The sequence below is a fragment of the Lytechinus pictus genome, unplaced genomic scaffold (assembly GCF_037042905.1).
Source record: "Lytechinus pictus isolate F3 Inbred unplaced genomic scaffold, Lp3.0 scaffold_25, whole genome shotgun sequence".
Lineage (NCBI taxonomy): Eukaryota > Metazoa > Echinodermata > Echinoidea > Temnopleuroida > Toxopneustidae > Lytechinus > Lytechinus pictus.
Window position 1 is genome coordinate 655,616 of NW_026974145.1, and position 16,282 is coordinate 671,897.

Below are 16,282 nucleotides of genomic sequence, written 5' to 3' on the forward strand. Positions count from 1 at the left end.
GAATCTATTTCATGATACTTGGTAATCAATATTATTTGACATGACTTTCAGGTCACATGATCAAAGTAAAAGTCTATTTAGGGTTAATGAACTATGACCATGTTTTGGCATCAACTCGAGGCACTTAACCAAGATTGTGATTTGAATTTTCAAGATAGTATTGAAAGTTTAATTCCTTATTGCATAAAACTTACATAATTAGCATTATCAAGTATCAAAAATCGATGAATACAATTTCAGGTCACTATAAGCGAAGGTCAAAGGTCATTTTAGGTCAACAAACTTAGTTTCTTATCATCAACTCGTGTTTTTTTTTTTATAATTCATTTTGAAGAGTTTTAAGTCTGCTCTTCTGCGAGACAGGTTACATACTGCAAGAGGCGTTCAACTTGCTTAATTTATGTATTTATGTATTGACTCATTATTGGTTAATTATTACTATATTTATTTTCATTTATATTAATTCATTAAACAAAATATGCATATTAATTATTCATTTACTTGTTATTTACTCTCCCTTCTTCTCCTATGTATAATAAATTGACTCTTAATGTTTTCTCTTCTTGTTGAAATATTAAAAAAAAAAATTGTGTTCAGCTAACCAGCCCATTAAAATGCATAAACCTTCGTTTACGAAAGACCATGATATATTGGAATGTTTTCAAGGAATCATTCGAAATGCTGTAAATTCAGATTTTTTTCTAACGGATACGAGAGATCTTTAGAAGACACTATTTCCGGTATTTATTTTCATAGGAGCAATTACTGTACTATTATGCCCAATCCCTTTCCGGAAAATGTGAAAGAAAGTGGCAGTAAACTTACAATTGTTTGGAGCACAAAATCACAAAATCTGCAATTGGGCTTGATACAATATGGTAAAACAAAAAACATCGCATGAGATTTACATACCCTATGACCACTTAATTTTATTTATTTTCAAGGAGAATCATTAGAGTGCTGCCTTTATATTCACATTTTTACATGGTATATATCCATTCTAACATTCTTCATGACACAATCGGGAAAAATTCATGTTTGAAGTACATAATGAGATTTTATGTGGAGGTTGATATAAAAAAATAGAATATCATCACAATTATAAAATTCGTCCAAGTACATGGGGACAGTTTCATGAATTTATTTATAAATTAGGAGCAACTTAAACGCACGATTGCTGACTCCTTCCTGTGCTAATAAAAATGGGATAAATACTATTTCATTGCATTTCTGATAAACCTGAAAGTTTTTTTTTACTATTGATTTTTTTCCATGTTTATTTGGCCTAACAGTCACGAATTTAACAAATATAGGATTTCAACTTATGGGGTTCAAGGGTTCAAAGTTATTTGATATTATCCGATGAATGTGTGCGTAACTTTCGAATAGCTTTATGAAATACCACCCTGATTTGGGTCGTTGTGTCCCTTTAAGATTGTCTAGTCTGCTTGCAAGCGATGACACGATGTCATCGTGTGATTATAAAAACAAAGAGAGGGCGATAAAATACAAACTCCTTGCGATGTACGATAACACTGGTACCTGATAAGTGTGGCCAGTCACGCGAACCTAGGATTAATCAGTCGAATATTTGACCACCGCAGGAGAACCGATGGTGGTGGTGTGTCAGGGAAAGGGCGTGGCCTTCAAGCACCCCCCCCCCCCGCCCCCATCTACTCAAAGTCAATACCTCCATACCTTGGAGTAATATATCGTGAAGAAGGCTACGATAAGATCAAATTGTATTGAGTACTAATCCAGGATATTTTGTAGATAGGTAGGCCCTATTCCTACTTTGATTTTTATTTTCGACTTTCAAGCATTCATTACCCCCCCCCCCTCTCTCTGCCTATTAAGCTTTTCGTCATTTGCTTTTTTTTCTACCCCTCAAATATTATTGATGGAAAAAAAATGAAAGCTCTCTTGTAGACCTAAGCGAATAAAGGAGACAATTAAAATTTTGACTAAAAGAGTACGTATGGGGAAGGTACATGATAGGGGGGCTTCTAAAGTGAGTAAGTAATCAAATAAGTTATCAAACAACAATGAATTCCCTTTTTTAAAATAATGATTCTAATTTCGTCTCTTCTAAAATCAAACTCGATATCATATTAGAAGGGAGAGGCCCCATCTCACAGGAACATACAAATCAAATTCGAAACCACCAGGACAGCATCGACGCTATAAAACGGATGTAAACAAATACAAACCAATATTTCACACCCCTCCAACCACATTACGTAACTCTGAATGAAAGCACCCCATTGATGTCACTCAGTTTCCAATTAAATTGCACGTGGGTGTCAGAGGGTGTGGCTGCCTCACTTAACACGAGATGCTAAGTAAGGAGTTTCGGTCGAGTTCGAAGGGGGTTCGAAGAACAATGCACTCCAAAAGAAACTTATTCCGAACAGAGAGAATTACCGATGACGATTCGATTTTAATTGCAAAACTCTCGTGTAACATCAAGTTGAGTAGATGTAGTAAGTAATAAGTAGTAAGTAGTAAGTAGATAGAATACTGCGAGAAAAAGAGAACAAATAGAACGAACATTTAGTATTCCAATTCACAAATGATATTACGAAAGAAAACAAATAATGCGACTTTATGCTATGACTAAATACTAGAAAAGGTATGCTAAATTACTATTCTAACAGCTACAAGTGAAACAAATATGAATAAAGTAAACAAACTACATAAAACAACTGGATTATGTAACTAGCATTAAAAGGAGAAATAAGTTAATAAGTTAAGATAATAAGTTCATCAATTACATAGGTACAGACTAATTAATGTAACTAAATGGAATTTCCTTATAATATGAATAACAAAACATTCAAGAAAGTATTACTAACAAATATGTCTCATAAACTAGTTAAAACAACACAGAAATTAATGAAGACATTAATAAACTCACTTAACAATTTGCGAATCAAAACATTTAAAGTGAAGATAAATATAGGTAATGTAGTTATTAATCATAAAGATGATCTCGAAATAAAGCTACAACTTTGCAATAAGAAATATCCTAAACTGAGTTCTAAAAATGCATATAAATTTACTATATTGCTACTGCTTAAAGAAATTAATATAGAGATATCTATAATAGTGAAGTATAAAACTATTCTTACCAATTGGAGGCTTTGAACTGTTGAAACTGAATCGAAGGTATCGAAAGATCGAACTTAATACTTGAGGTGTCTAAAATATGATGTTAACTCGCTGGCTTTCCGAAATGTAATGACTTGGCTTTCTCAAAAAGCTAAAACCCAAGCCAAGCTCTACCAGTACATGTTGAAACTATAGAAAAGGGGGATGCACAAACTGAAAGGGGGGTCATTGTTCTACAATTACTTTGGCCAAGTTTGTGTACTAAAGGTCTGAAGGTCCAGACAATTGCTCCTCTGGGAATGAATAGAACCTTCACAGAGAACATAGTTCTCTTTAATCAGGGTGTCTCGATCTTATAACACTGAAATATGTACAAGTATATATCTACTACATGCAAGTATATTGAATACTATATGAAAAGCTTTATGTACAAGAAAATATTATATATGCCTACTAGATATACACCAATAAGACTAAATTCAATATCTAAACATAATCAAAATCAGAAGACTGAAAGCAAGTTAGAAGATATCATTATAGATAACCACTGAATTAATATCATTTAAAGAATGAAAAACTGAATTAATCGAAAACATGTACATTTAAAATTATAAACCTTCACTGCATACTGCTGCAGTGACATGGCTCCTTTAACTGCTTTAGGCAGTTACCAATCGAAAGCTAAACGAAAACAATTTTACATAAATTTCGAAGCAAATTATTCACCAATATCAAAAGAATAAAACAGCTGGCGCTTTGAAAACAAAAAGCAACGATACAATAGTTAAAATCGACTAACTTGAGCGAAAATACGAAATTAAATTAGGAGAGAAATAGAAAGGAGATAAAAGGTTAAAGTAGTTGAGAACAAGAAAAGTAGAAATACAGAAACAAAGAATCAAAACACTTGAATTTTGACAAGTCTACTCGAGCGAACTATCAAGAGAAGATTGGAAAAAGAAATGGCAAAGAGGAAGGACAAGAACAAAAAGGTGGAAAACAAAGAGACGAAGAATTAAATTAAATCAAATGTTCATTGTGTTGTGCTGGCTCCTTGATGGGGAATCCCTTGGTCTTCTGTGTCACTAGTTTCCGAGGTCTCTTCTGGAGACAAGAGAAGCACCAATTTGTGTACAGGTCTTTCCAGCATGGTGGGTTGTTTCTTACGCTTGCCCTGGCTATCTAACGATGAATCTGCCATGACGAGTTGGACCTTGCGCACAAGCCCATCGTTGCTAGGATACACTTTCGACACTCTTCCAAGGGGCCACTGAGCACGGTTATCATCTGCTTCTTTGGAGATGACAATATCACCGACTTTAAGACTTTTCCTTGGACGAGCCCACTTCTTCCGAGTTTGCAGGTCGGTTAGATATTCTTTCCTCCACCTCGTCCAGAACTCGTTGGTAAGATGTTGGACTCTACGCCACCATTTTCTAGCATACATGTCTGCTTTCTGGAACTTGCCTGGCGGTGGGAGGACTACTTTGGCCTTCATAGTCAGGAGATGGTTAGGTGTCAATGGTTCTGGAGCATCAGACGAGCTCAGGTTCTGTGTTGTAAGAGGCCTTGAGTTGACGATTGACTCTGCTTCAGAAAGAAATGTTCTAAATGCCTCATCATCTAGTTGTTTTCCCGCAGACATCATGAGGGGTTCTAGAGCACGACGAACTGTCTGAATCTGGCGCTCCCATACTCCGCCCATGTGTGATGCATGAGGTGGATTCATTACGAAGGGAATCCAGTCAGTGTTATTTTCAACCAGATACTGATGGATCTTGTCTTGGTCCATCTGTTTCAAGGCGTCTCGGAGCTCATTCCTAGCACCCACGAAAGCAGTTCCTCTGTCAGAGCGAATTTGTCGAACAGGTCCACGGCGATTAACGAATCTTCGAAGACAGTTGATGAAGGAACTGGTGTCGAGGCTGTTGGCTGATTCCAGATGAACAGCTCTGGATGCCATGCATGTGAACAGTGCTACATATCGCTTCACTGTGCTTCGTTTCTCAGTGATCGAGAATGGCCCAAAGTAGTCGACAGCACAGTAAGAGAATGGAGGAGCCTGTTCCAGTCTGTCTTTCGGGAGGTCTGCCATCTTTTGCTTCTCCAGAGGTCCACGAAGTCGCTTGCAGGTCACACATTTGGTGATGATGGATGAGACAGCTGACGAACCACCTATCACCCAGTAACCAGCCTGACGAAGTTGATTGTGAGTCGATCCTCTGCCCATATGATTTACTTCTTCATGGTGATGCCGAATGAGAAGTGCTGTCAGATGAGCATCTCTGGGGACGATGACCGGGTGTTTCACATCGTCTGGGATATTTGCCCTCTGAATTCGACCTCCGACTCTAATTAGACCTTTGCTATCCAGAAATGGGTCTAATCGATACAATGTGCTTGTTGGCTTAATGTCATCATTTCTCCGTTTCGCAATCTGTCGATTGTTGTCATCTGACACATCCAGGTTGGTGAGTACTTCTCGCTCGCGACCAAGGTGCCTTTTCTGGATTAAGCCGAGAATTTCCAACTCTGCTTCCTGGAGGTCAGCAACGCTAAGAGATATTCTAGGTATTGGTCTCTTCAAAAATGGCGATTTTTTAAGCTTGATCCCTCTCATCTTTAGACGCTGCTTGAGTCTCGCGCACAAGGCTATTACTCTCTTGGCTTGGTTCCAGCTAGAGAGATGCGATAACCGGCTGGTGTCGAAGGTGTTGTGAAGTTCAACTCTAGATGAGAGCGTTGTTGATTTCTTCACTTCTGGGTCGGTTTCTTCCACTTTAATTCGAATGGGTTCAGGAGGATGAAACAGTCCTTTCTCATGCAAGAAGTTTGGACCTGCTTGCCAAGTGCTGCTCTCCAACAACTCTTTTGCCGTGAGTCCTCGAGAAGCATCATCTGCTGGATTGGTTGAAGTGTCTACGTAGTACCAAGATGCAGGGTCAGATACATTGCGTATTTGTTGCACTCGATTGGCTACATAGACATGAAACCTTCTGGACTCGTTGCTGATGTACCCCAACACGATTTTGCTGTCAGTCCAGAAGTATTCACGAATCTCATGATATGTCAGTTCTTTGCGAAGAAATGCACTCATCTTGGCCGAGATAACAGCAGCAGCTAATTCAAGTCTTGGGATGGTTTGGTGCTTGAGAGGGGTCACTCTAGACTTAGCGATGACAAGAGAGCACGATACTTCACCCTCTTCATTCACAAGTCGAAGGTATGAGCACTGACCATATCCATTTTGACTGGCGTCAGAGAAATGGTGTAATTCAGCATGCTTGACTGAACCGAAGTTCTGGGGCTTGAAGCAGCGTGGAATCTTTAAGTTTTCCAGTTCGCTTATTTCCATTCTCCATTTCTCCCACTGTGGTCTGATGTCTTCTGGAATTGGGCTATCCCAGTCGATCTTGCTTCGGCATAAACTCTGTAAGATCTGCTTGCCACGTAGAGTCACTGGACTAGCGAAGCCATTAGGGTCATATATAGAGCAGACAGTTGACAAGACACCTCTCCTGGTGAGGGGTCGATCATGGAGCTCTATGCGAAATTGGAGACTGTCGCTCTCAACACACCAGACTACACCAAGAGCACGCTCCAGAGGGTCGACATCGAGGTTCAGATCAGCCAGGCCCTTGGACATGTCGTCTGTTGCAAATTTTTGCAGAACTTCCTTCTTGTTCGACATGATTTTGTGAAGTCGAAGCCCTGCTTTTTCACAGATCCCTTGTGCTGATTTCAGGAGTACAATAGCTTCTTCCGATGTCGATACCGACTTCAGTCCATCGTCTACGTAGAACTCCTTACGAATGTAGTTGGCAGCTTCACTCCCAAATTCCTCTTCACCGTCGTCTGCTGCCCTCTTGAGACCGAAGTTGGCACAGCCTGGTGAGCTTGTCGCTCCGAAGAGATGCACCTTCATCCGATATTCGATCACGTTGGAATTTGGATTGCCGTCTTCCCACCAGAGAAAGCGAAGAAGATCTCGATGCTTCTCAGTAACATAGAATTGGTGAAACATGCTTTTTATGTCGGCCATGAATGCGACATCATCTTGCCTGAAGCGACATAGGACACCGAGGAGTCCATTAGTAAGGTCCGGGCCTTGAAGGAGATGGTCATTGAGGGAGATGCCATTACATTTTGCCGAGCAATCGAAAACGACACGAATCTTACCCGGTTTTCGAGGATGGTACACTCCTGTGTGGGGAACATAGTTGACCATCCCTTCTACACTGTGAACTGGTGCTCTCTCTGCACAGGTCTTGATAACTTCATCCATGAAGGCTCGATAGTCGTTCAGGAACTGAGGATTTTTCTTGAAACGAGCTGTGAGCTGTCTCCATCGTTTTTCAGCTACTTGTCGGTTCGATGGAAGGCTTACATTATCTGTCTTTAGTGGAAGTGGCATTTCATAATGCCCATCCCGTCTCTTCACTATTCCCTCCTCAAGGAGATGAAGGAATCTATGGTCTTCAATGGACATTGGTTCTTTTGAGTTGTCATGTTTGAAGTCAGTTTCCAGAGCTTTAATCACCTTGTCTTCAATGAGAAGTTCCTTGGCCTTGGTTGGGAATGCGAGGTTCTGGTACAATTCAGCAGCTATTTTGTGACAGCTAGCTGAACTTGATTCGATTGGATCCTTGCAGATTCGTCCGACAACTCCCCAACCAAGTAGAGATTTCTGCCCATAAGGTTCCGCTTCTCCTCCAGCGACGATTTCTCGAGGTCGAATCGCACTTGGGCAGTCTGTTCCGATGAGAAGAGAAACTTCGACAGTCTGGTCATATGGCATCATCTCTTCTGCCACGCGGATGAGGTGAGGCCATCTTTCAGCGATCTGAGCCTTTGGGATTTGAGACCTTGTGGCAGGAATGTCATCCCTGGTAAAGGCAGCTGGTAGGCGAACGATGTTTTGCCTTTTGTGGTCTTGCAACTCCAAGTCCTGCACCTTGAAAGTATCAATCATCGAAGTATCATGCAGCGTCGTCAGCTTGAGGCTGGTTTTTTGGCCTTGGAGGTTCAGCTTATTGTACAGTTTGCATGATATAAAGCTGACATTGGATTGTTCGTCCAATATCGCGTACTCTAAGAATGATTTTGATGGGTTATTGACACTCCTCACCCACACAGGAACAATCATCGAGTGGTCTTTTCCTTGAATTTCTTGGAGACTGCAGACCGAGGTGCAATTTGCGGTTGCTTCTTCCTGCTTGACTGGCTGTTTCTGCCACGAGTGGAAGCAGGATAGATGCCTTCCTTCGCAAACAGCACAAGAACGCCTGGCCTTGCACTGCTTGCTCCTGTGGTTGCTGTGCTGCCCGCATCCAAAGCACAACTTCTTCTCAAAGAAGAATGCCCGCCGCTCTTCGAGGGTGATATTTTTAAACTTGGAGCATTCTTCGATGAGATGATTATCTTGACAATATGGACAGGTCTTGTCCTTGGACGGCTTGCCTGAAGGTTTGAAAGGTTTTCCTTCAGTTGCGAAAGTACGAGCGTGTTTTCCGCTTGGCTTCAGGTTGACTGGCTTTATCTGCTCCCGCACAGAAGCACTGAGCTCTGGGATATTGGCCTTGTCCGCCGCTCTCCTCACAAAATCAGCGAAGGCGATGAAAGGAGGGTATTCTTGTCTCCCATGCCTTTCCTTGTAGCGATCGATTTCATCCCTCCACTTGCTTTCGAGGTATGAGGGGAGCTTTTCGACGAGTTTTGAATTCTCTTGAGGAAAATCCAAAATCCCCAGGCTCTTTATTAACTTCTTTGCAGCAACGACCTTTGCCAAGCAGTCTGAGAAATCTTGAAGTCCGGTTGCGTCACGGCTGTTGATGCGTCCCCACGAATTTAGCTTAGAAGTAAAGGCTGAGCTTACCACCGTCGGGTCGCCGTACCGTCTGGAAAGAGTCTCCCGAGCTTGTTCATACGCATCCGGGGAGCCAATCAAAACAAAGTGCTGCACAATTTCTTTTGGCTTCCCAGCGACGCAGCTGTGAAGCAGATTCAATTTGGCTCCATCGTCGAGTGGTTTTATATGTACAGTTGAGTCGAACGAGTTTTTCCACAGAGGGTAGCATAGTGGGTCACCAGAAAACAAAGGGATATCGACTTTTGGTAGCTGGGCTTGAATCAACATATGTCGATTTAACACCCCTTGCTCGAGAGATGACTGTGCTAGTTTCTCAAGTGAGGAGACGATCTTGTGAATATCGTCAGGTGAATTACTCACGGTTGTGGACGACTGTCCCAATTCTAGGTGTGTAACGACTGGAGTTTCCTCCTCTCCCTGGCGATTAAGAAAACGTGAAATCCTTTCTGCTTCGTTTTCCTCTTTAATGTCTTTGAGATCGTGGTTGTCTTCGGGTCCATGAGAAAACTCAGACTCGGCGTTCTCCTCCAGAACAGCTTGTTCGGCTTGAAGACAAGCTAGCTTTCTTTGTGTCCTTAAATTTCGAAGTGTCAACTCCAGCTTAGCCTCTTCTTCATCGAATGCCGAACTTGCTTTAATGGCAGCTTCCTGGCGACGTAGAATAAGGTGATCACTCCTACTGCTTGCTCGAGAAGATCTACTTGCTCTGCTCCGCGCTGACTTATGACTGACAACACTCACAGCATCTGTTTGATTCTCCATAGCGAAATCACGAAATCCAGTTTCATCAACGAATTTTCAGTCCCTTGTATTCTATTGTGGCTGCCTCACTTAACACGAGATGCTAAGTAAGGAGTTTCGGTCGAGTTCGAAGGGGGTTCGAAGAACAATGCACTCCAAAAGAAACTTATTCCGAACAGAGAGAATTACCGATGACGATTCGATTTTAATTGCAAAACTCTCGTGTAACATCAAGTTGAGTAGATGTAGTAAGTAATAAGTAGTAAGTAGTAAGTAGATAGAATACTGCGAGAAAAAGAGAACAAATAGAACGAACATTTAGTATTCCAATTCACAAATGATATTACGAAAGAAAACAAATAATGCGACTTTATGCTATGACTAAATACTAGAAAAGGTATGCTAAATTACTATTCTAACAGCTACAAGTGAAACAAATATGAATAAAGTAAACAAACTACATAAAACAACTGGATTATGTAACTAGCATTAAAAGGAGAAATAAGTTAATAAGTTAAGATAATAAGTTCATCAATTACATAGGTACAGACTAATTAATGTAACTAAATGGAATTTCCTTATAATATGAATAACAAAACATTCAAGAAAGTATTACTAACAAATATGTCTCATAAACTAGTTAAAACAACACAGAAATTAATGAAGACATTAATAAACTCACTTAACAATTTGCGAATCAAAACATTTAAAGTGAAGATAAATATAGGTAATGTAGTTATTAATCATAAAGATGATCTCGAAATAAAGCTACAACTTTGCAATAAGAAATATCCTAAACTGAGTTCTAAAAATGCATATAAATTTACTATATTGCTACTGCTTAAAGAAATTAATATAGAGATATCTATAATAGTGAAGTATAAAACTATTCTTACCAATTGGAGGCTTTGAACTGTTGAAACTGAATCGAAGGTATCGAAAGATCGAACTTAATACTTGAGGTGTCTAAAATATGATGTTAACTCGCTGGCTTTCCGAAATGTAATGACTTGGCTTTCTCAAAAAGCTAAAACCCAAGCCAAGCTCTACCAGTACATGTTGAAACTATAGAAAAGGGGGATGCACAAACTGAAAGGGGGGTCATTGTTCTACAATTACTTTGGCCAAGTTTGTGTACTAAAGGTCTGAAGGTCCAGACAATTGCTCCTCTGGGAATGAATAGAACCTTCACAGAGAACATAGTTCTCTTTAATCAGGGTGTCTCGATCTTATAACACTGAAATATGTACAAGTATATATCTACTACATGCAAGTATATTGAATACTATATGAAAAGCTTTATGTACAAGAAAATATTATATATGCCTACTAGATATACACCAATAAGACTAAATTCAATATCTAAACATAATCAAAATCAGAAGACTGAAAGCAAGTTAGAAGATATCATTATAGATAACCACTGAATTAATATCATTTAAAGAATGAAAAACTGAATTAATCGAAAACATGTACATTTAAAATTATAAACCTTCACTGCATACTGCTGCAGTGACAGAGGGTGTGTTTGAATTATTGGAATAAACTCATGAATATGTCAGGAAATGATTATACGCTATTTATACTTGGTATCTTTGGGAACGGTCAAACCCGGGATATGGTCAAACCATGGATTCCGGCCTGTCAAACTATCCGTGTAAAGTTATAAGAGACAATGCTTTTATTCATGATACAAAAATAGAAAAAAAGGTCGGGACAGATGAACCAATCCTTTACAGTTCTTAGAAATGAGCATTGTTTCCATTTTCATTTTTGTAATTAATACACTCTTGATCACCAGGTCAAAACGAACTTTGTACTTTGTACTCAAGTTTGAATATCAACGAGATGTTCCATGATTAATAACAATTCATGGAAAGATACTCCAGACATTTTTTTAAAAGAAAAATTACTTCCAAAGTAGTAATTGAACTGTGCTTCGTGATATAATAGGTGTCTCTATTTTTTTATATATACAAATGACCTTTTCCTCATGTTATTCTAAAGCTTAATAGTTTCGACTTCTCTATCAATACATGAAATGAATGAACTAACCCTTTAAGATATTGAACCTTGCGTAACATTTACGAAGCGCTTCTTTTTCGACCGTTGTTTAGCAAACAGGTTTGAGAAAAACCCCTTTAGCAGGCCCACCCGTAAGTTTCCGTGTGGTGTGAAACCCGAGCTGACGACTAAACACGGAACGGAAGCTAGAGGTGTGAACATGGGTGCACGGGGAGCGGAAGAATCCTGCCTCACCGTTCGGCTGGACGATGAGTGAAGATATATTTAATTTAATTTCATCTCGAAAATCTTTCTCCTCCTGATGATGACGAAGCCGACAAAATTTATGCAGCTCTCGAACATCGACTCGGAGGGGGGGGGGGGGGGGGCAAGAGAGAGAGGCAATGAGACAGAGATTAGGCAGACCCTATAGTATACTGACAAACAACGGCAGAGTTAATGGAAATACAATACAATTTGAACAGGGTTTATCCATAGAGCTATCTCTATGGTTTGTAAAGAGCTCCCCAAGTTAGGGATGGTTTTTTTTTTTTTTTTTTTTTTGGGGGGGGGGGGCTAACATAAATAAATTTCAAAGAATATGAGATCAAATGAGGCTTCATCATAACGAAGTACGAGGAAGATGTGTATTTCAGGTATTCTTCCCGAATCGTGTCAAATGAGTTCAGTATAGTCACAATTATTAAACAACCTTTAACAAGGCTAATATCCATATAAAAATCTAAATAATCCCTCATTTACATAACTCAACAAGTCATTTTATCATGATTTTCATGAGATTAAAGTTGATTATTTAGAAAGTTCTTAGATCGTGTTTCATCGTTTTCATGCATGGTCACAACATACACTGCACCAACTCTATATTCCATTCGGTCAGTGTATATTTCCACGGCATCATCGCGTGATTAAACCCCGTTGATTGACAAATCTCTGATACCATTATTGGAGTTACCTAAAACCCAAATAACGTGACCGATAATCAACCGAATTTCATACTTTCATTTCTCCTAATCACTGCCAACCTCTGACAGACCCCTCACCCTCTCTGGTGTCTCGCGCTATGTTTACATCTTCCTAAGCCAGCGTCAAGCCTTTGACTTGATGAAGTTCATCTCACCGAATCCAGGAACGGATGTCTCTAATGTAAACGATTGTGGTATCTCTTTACATTGCTATAGTGCAAATCGTGACAATGGTTTGGATCTAGAGTAGCAAGAATTGTAGAAGGACTGCATTCAAACCCGGAGATAAAGGAGGGTGAGGAAGAACTAACCTACAGAACAGCAAAGACACTGAAAGAAGATCATAGATAAGAGAGGTTTGGTTCGTGGAGCTCTTTCGTTGAGGATTAAAAATTGGGACGTCCTTTAAATCATATTGCTCCCCCCTCAAAATACCCTGACGCCGCCATCAATACCAATGCTTTGTTTCTATATGTGATGACTAGATGTATACTCTCTAGCGAGCGGAGAATATGCTTGTAAGATGTCCGATGACGGGTAAAATTATAAAGCTAATATAAACGCTACTTTGCTGTTTGCATTGACGTGAATGAGCTCGACATGAATGCTTAACTTAGAACTACCAATATTGTGTGATTGTTTTAATTTCATACTTTCTTTCTTATAAAATCCATATTTTATACTCGATATCTAGATGTTTAGAAACATTTTACGACATGTAAGCTGTAAACACATCTGAACCTCAAGCAGTGTTTCGTGAGTGCGAAATCATGCACGGAATGGCAACCCTTTTCGGATTTGAGGCACGGCGTATATGGTTGGACTGCGATAAAGATGAAATCCTTTATTAAACATGGTGAAATGATAGGAAAGACTATCAGCTTTCATATCTTTCGACCATCTTTTTCACTTTTTGAGGAGGTGAGGGACAGTTTGGTGTAAAATGTGAAGACACTGATTGAAGGATGATGATGATGATGATGACAATGCTGATGATGACGATGATGGGTTACCATGGTGACTGAGGATGAATGAGTTGACGACGATGGTAACAGGTACGATAAAGATACATTTATCTATGGATATATCTCCATTATTAATCTCGTAATCATGATTCTGATAACATTAATTGAAAGTGAAGCTGCTTGACCGATATCAAACCAACCTGTTTCTTTACATGCTTTACACACACAAAAAAAGAACTCAGCTACAATCTGTACACATTTTTCAGTATAGTGACCTAATTGATTTCGGTATATTTGCATTTGGTCTAATGCCAATTTGTCCAATTATCAACTCGTTTACTATCATTTGGTCTTCCATCAGTTCGTCCAATATTTCATATGGTCTAATTGCCATTTCTTCCACTGAACATTTCGTCTAATAAACAGTTTGTCCAATTGCCTCTTCGTCCATATACCAATTGGTCTAATTGGACCAAGTGTTAATTGGGCAAAATGAATGAAAACAAAATGGGTATTAGACCAACTGATTATGAGACAAAATGGTCATAGATGACCTGGTGATTAGATTAAGTGATGATTGGACCGAACTGTGATTGGACCAAGTGTTTGTTAGACAAACTGTTAATGGACGGAATGTCATTGGACTAGATGAAGGTAGACCATGGGATGAGTGGACGAGTTGACAATAGACGAATTGGCAATTTACCGTTGATTTCTATATCTCCCCGGAGGTAGATTTATCCAAATAGTCATCAAAATCGATTCAATCATTTGTTGACATTAAGTGTACTTCCCAACTTCCGAATTTCTCTTCAATTCACCTACACCAAAGATCCAAACTCTTCAGGGCCATTTTCGTTGAAAGCTGGAGAGCAAAGACAAACCCCTTTCCTTTCGACATGTACTATTTCTAGCATCAACGGCATACAGATTCTCAGCTGATACGGTCCATTAGTGGTGTACCATAGCAGCAGGAAATAGATCCCGGTTGTCTGCGGAAACTTCTGTGTTAATTTACGCGCTCGCCGCAACCTCTTTCGCGTCAACGTGCAAAAACCATGACGACAAGGCAGCACAGAGTAGCCGAAGAAAATACAGGATTCAACTTACACTTGGTCTTCTTCATCCTATCTCTTTCCTCTCCTCTTAAACTCTTTACCCATTCTCTCCTCCATCAAGCAAAATAATCTGCGTTCTGCCGATTTATCAATGCGATGTAAGTAGCTGGTGATACAGCAAGCTAAGCGCTTCAGACACTTTCGTTAGCGACGGTTTGTTCACTTCGAGTACGAGCGAGTGGACTCGAGTGGACACTGCGCGAACAAAAAGCGCGCGGATTGACAGGGGCGAACAACCAAGAAGTAACATCGTCTGCCGAAACGAGGCCCTATCTTACTTTATAGGGTTAACGCTTTGGTCGTGTACTTCTTGGAGAACAAGTATTTCGGCCAGCTCCATTACCTCGAGTGCGGTAATGTTATTCAAATGTTTATCTTCCAATTTTATTCTTCATGTGGAGTGTTTTTGTTTAATTAATGCAAAGGACTGCTCTTCTGGAGATGTGTTCTTGAGATTTGCGAGTATCAGTAATAAGGTGCTATCTTCCTCTACACCTCAACCAAACATGTCCTGATGAACCCTTCAAAAGGTTCATCTCTCGTTATTCATGGACCAACCTGGAGGACTTGCCTCATAAAAATCACAAGCGTCATCATCATGATCATGCGAATTGTGTAAAGGGACATCGTCAGCTAGTGTTGATCATCGTAGTGAATGCAATAAGTGTAGTATTATTGTATAAAATTATTAAAAGAGCAACAGTAATTATCATGATCAAAGAGATAAAAGAAACGGTGTCCCCCAAAGCAAGTTTGTTCGGGTTTCATCTCCTCTTCCCTAAAACATATTTACTTTTTACCATTATTCAGCTACCCCCGGAAAGAAAATAAAATTAATGACACGGTTATAATTCAGACATATAAAATAGATCTATAGTATGTCTTTATTCATAATCAATATGCAATTTCGCACCATCGGAAGATATCGCTATGGTCAGATAATAACTCAATAACTAATAAAAAATAAGTAGTTGACCTACAATGAAGGTGAAAATGACCTATTTATATAATTTGGTAACAGCCGACGATTGATCATTTTCAAAATCCCTTGGTGTTCCATTTTATTTTTAAAGTCGCATCCAGTCAGTTGAACACTCTGTCTTCATTAGAATCAGCCCCTCCCGGCAGAGAGCTCGCGCGCGTCCGCCACGTGCCTCAACGCCGCGCGTTTGTTCGTGGCGTCGTGATAGCGGCCATTTTGAAAGATTGATGACGACATCTTTGGTGATTAATGGGTCAGTCTTACGTAGTCCGATGCTCGAAGCCTCTGAACCCTATAGCCATGTCTTTATTAATCATTATCCTGTCAAGGAAAATGTGTGGAAAGGACCAGTGGCGTACATGGAAACATGGGCGGAAATCCCAGGGGGACAGGGGGGACGTGTCCCCCCTACCCAAAATAGTAGGGGGACCCAATATCGAATGTCCCCCTACTATCTTTGGTCTTTTATGATGGAAAGAAATACATCATTCAAAATCGAAATAAGACAT

At 39.8% G+C, this 16,282-nt stretch overlaps 1 protein-coding gene across 2 annotated transcripts; it reads right to left on the reverse strand.

Annotated features, from left to right (window-relative positions):
• Nucleotides 1-2,420: 2,420 nt before the first annotated feature.
• On the reverse strand, nt 2,421-11,224 carry LOC129256711 (uncharacterized). 2 transcript variants are annotated; one of them, XR_010296851.1, is made up of 3 exons: nt 10,618-11,224; nt 3,132-10,006; nt 2,421-2,520 (listed from the first exon to the last, which is right to left on the reverse strand). XR_010296851.1 is itself a non-coding variant. In XM_064115246.1 (2 exons), exon 2 carries the CDS (start codon nt 9,740-9,742, stop codon nt 4,145-4,147), a length of 5,598 nt encoding a protein of 1,865 aa, XP_063971316.1. In that variant the 5' UTR covers nt 9,743-10,006; nt 10,618-11,224; the 3' UTR covers nt 2,421-4,144. The 2 variants fall into 2 exon arrangements, 1 of the variants encoding a protein (XP_063971316.1); XM_064115246.1 differs by having other exon boundaries at nt 2,421-10,006.
• Between the last annotated feature and the right edge of the window lie 5,058 nt (nt 11,225-16,282).

Coding starts and splice junctions, on each gene's coding strand:
- LOC129256711 (XM_064115246.1), bottom strand. CDS start 9,742: ATGGAGAATCAAACAGATGCTGTGAGTGTTGTCAGTCATAAGTCAGCG.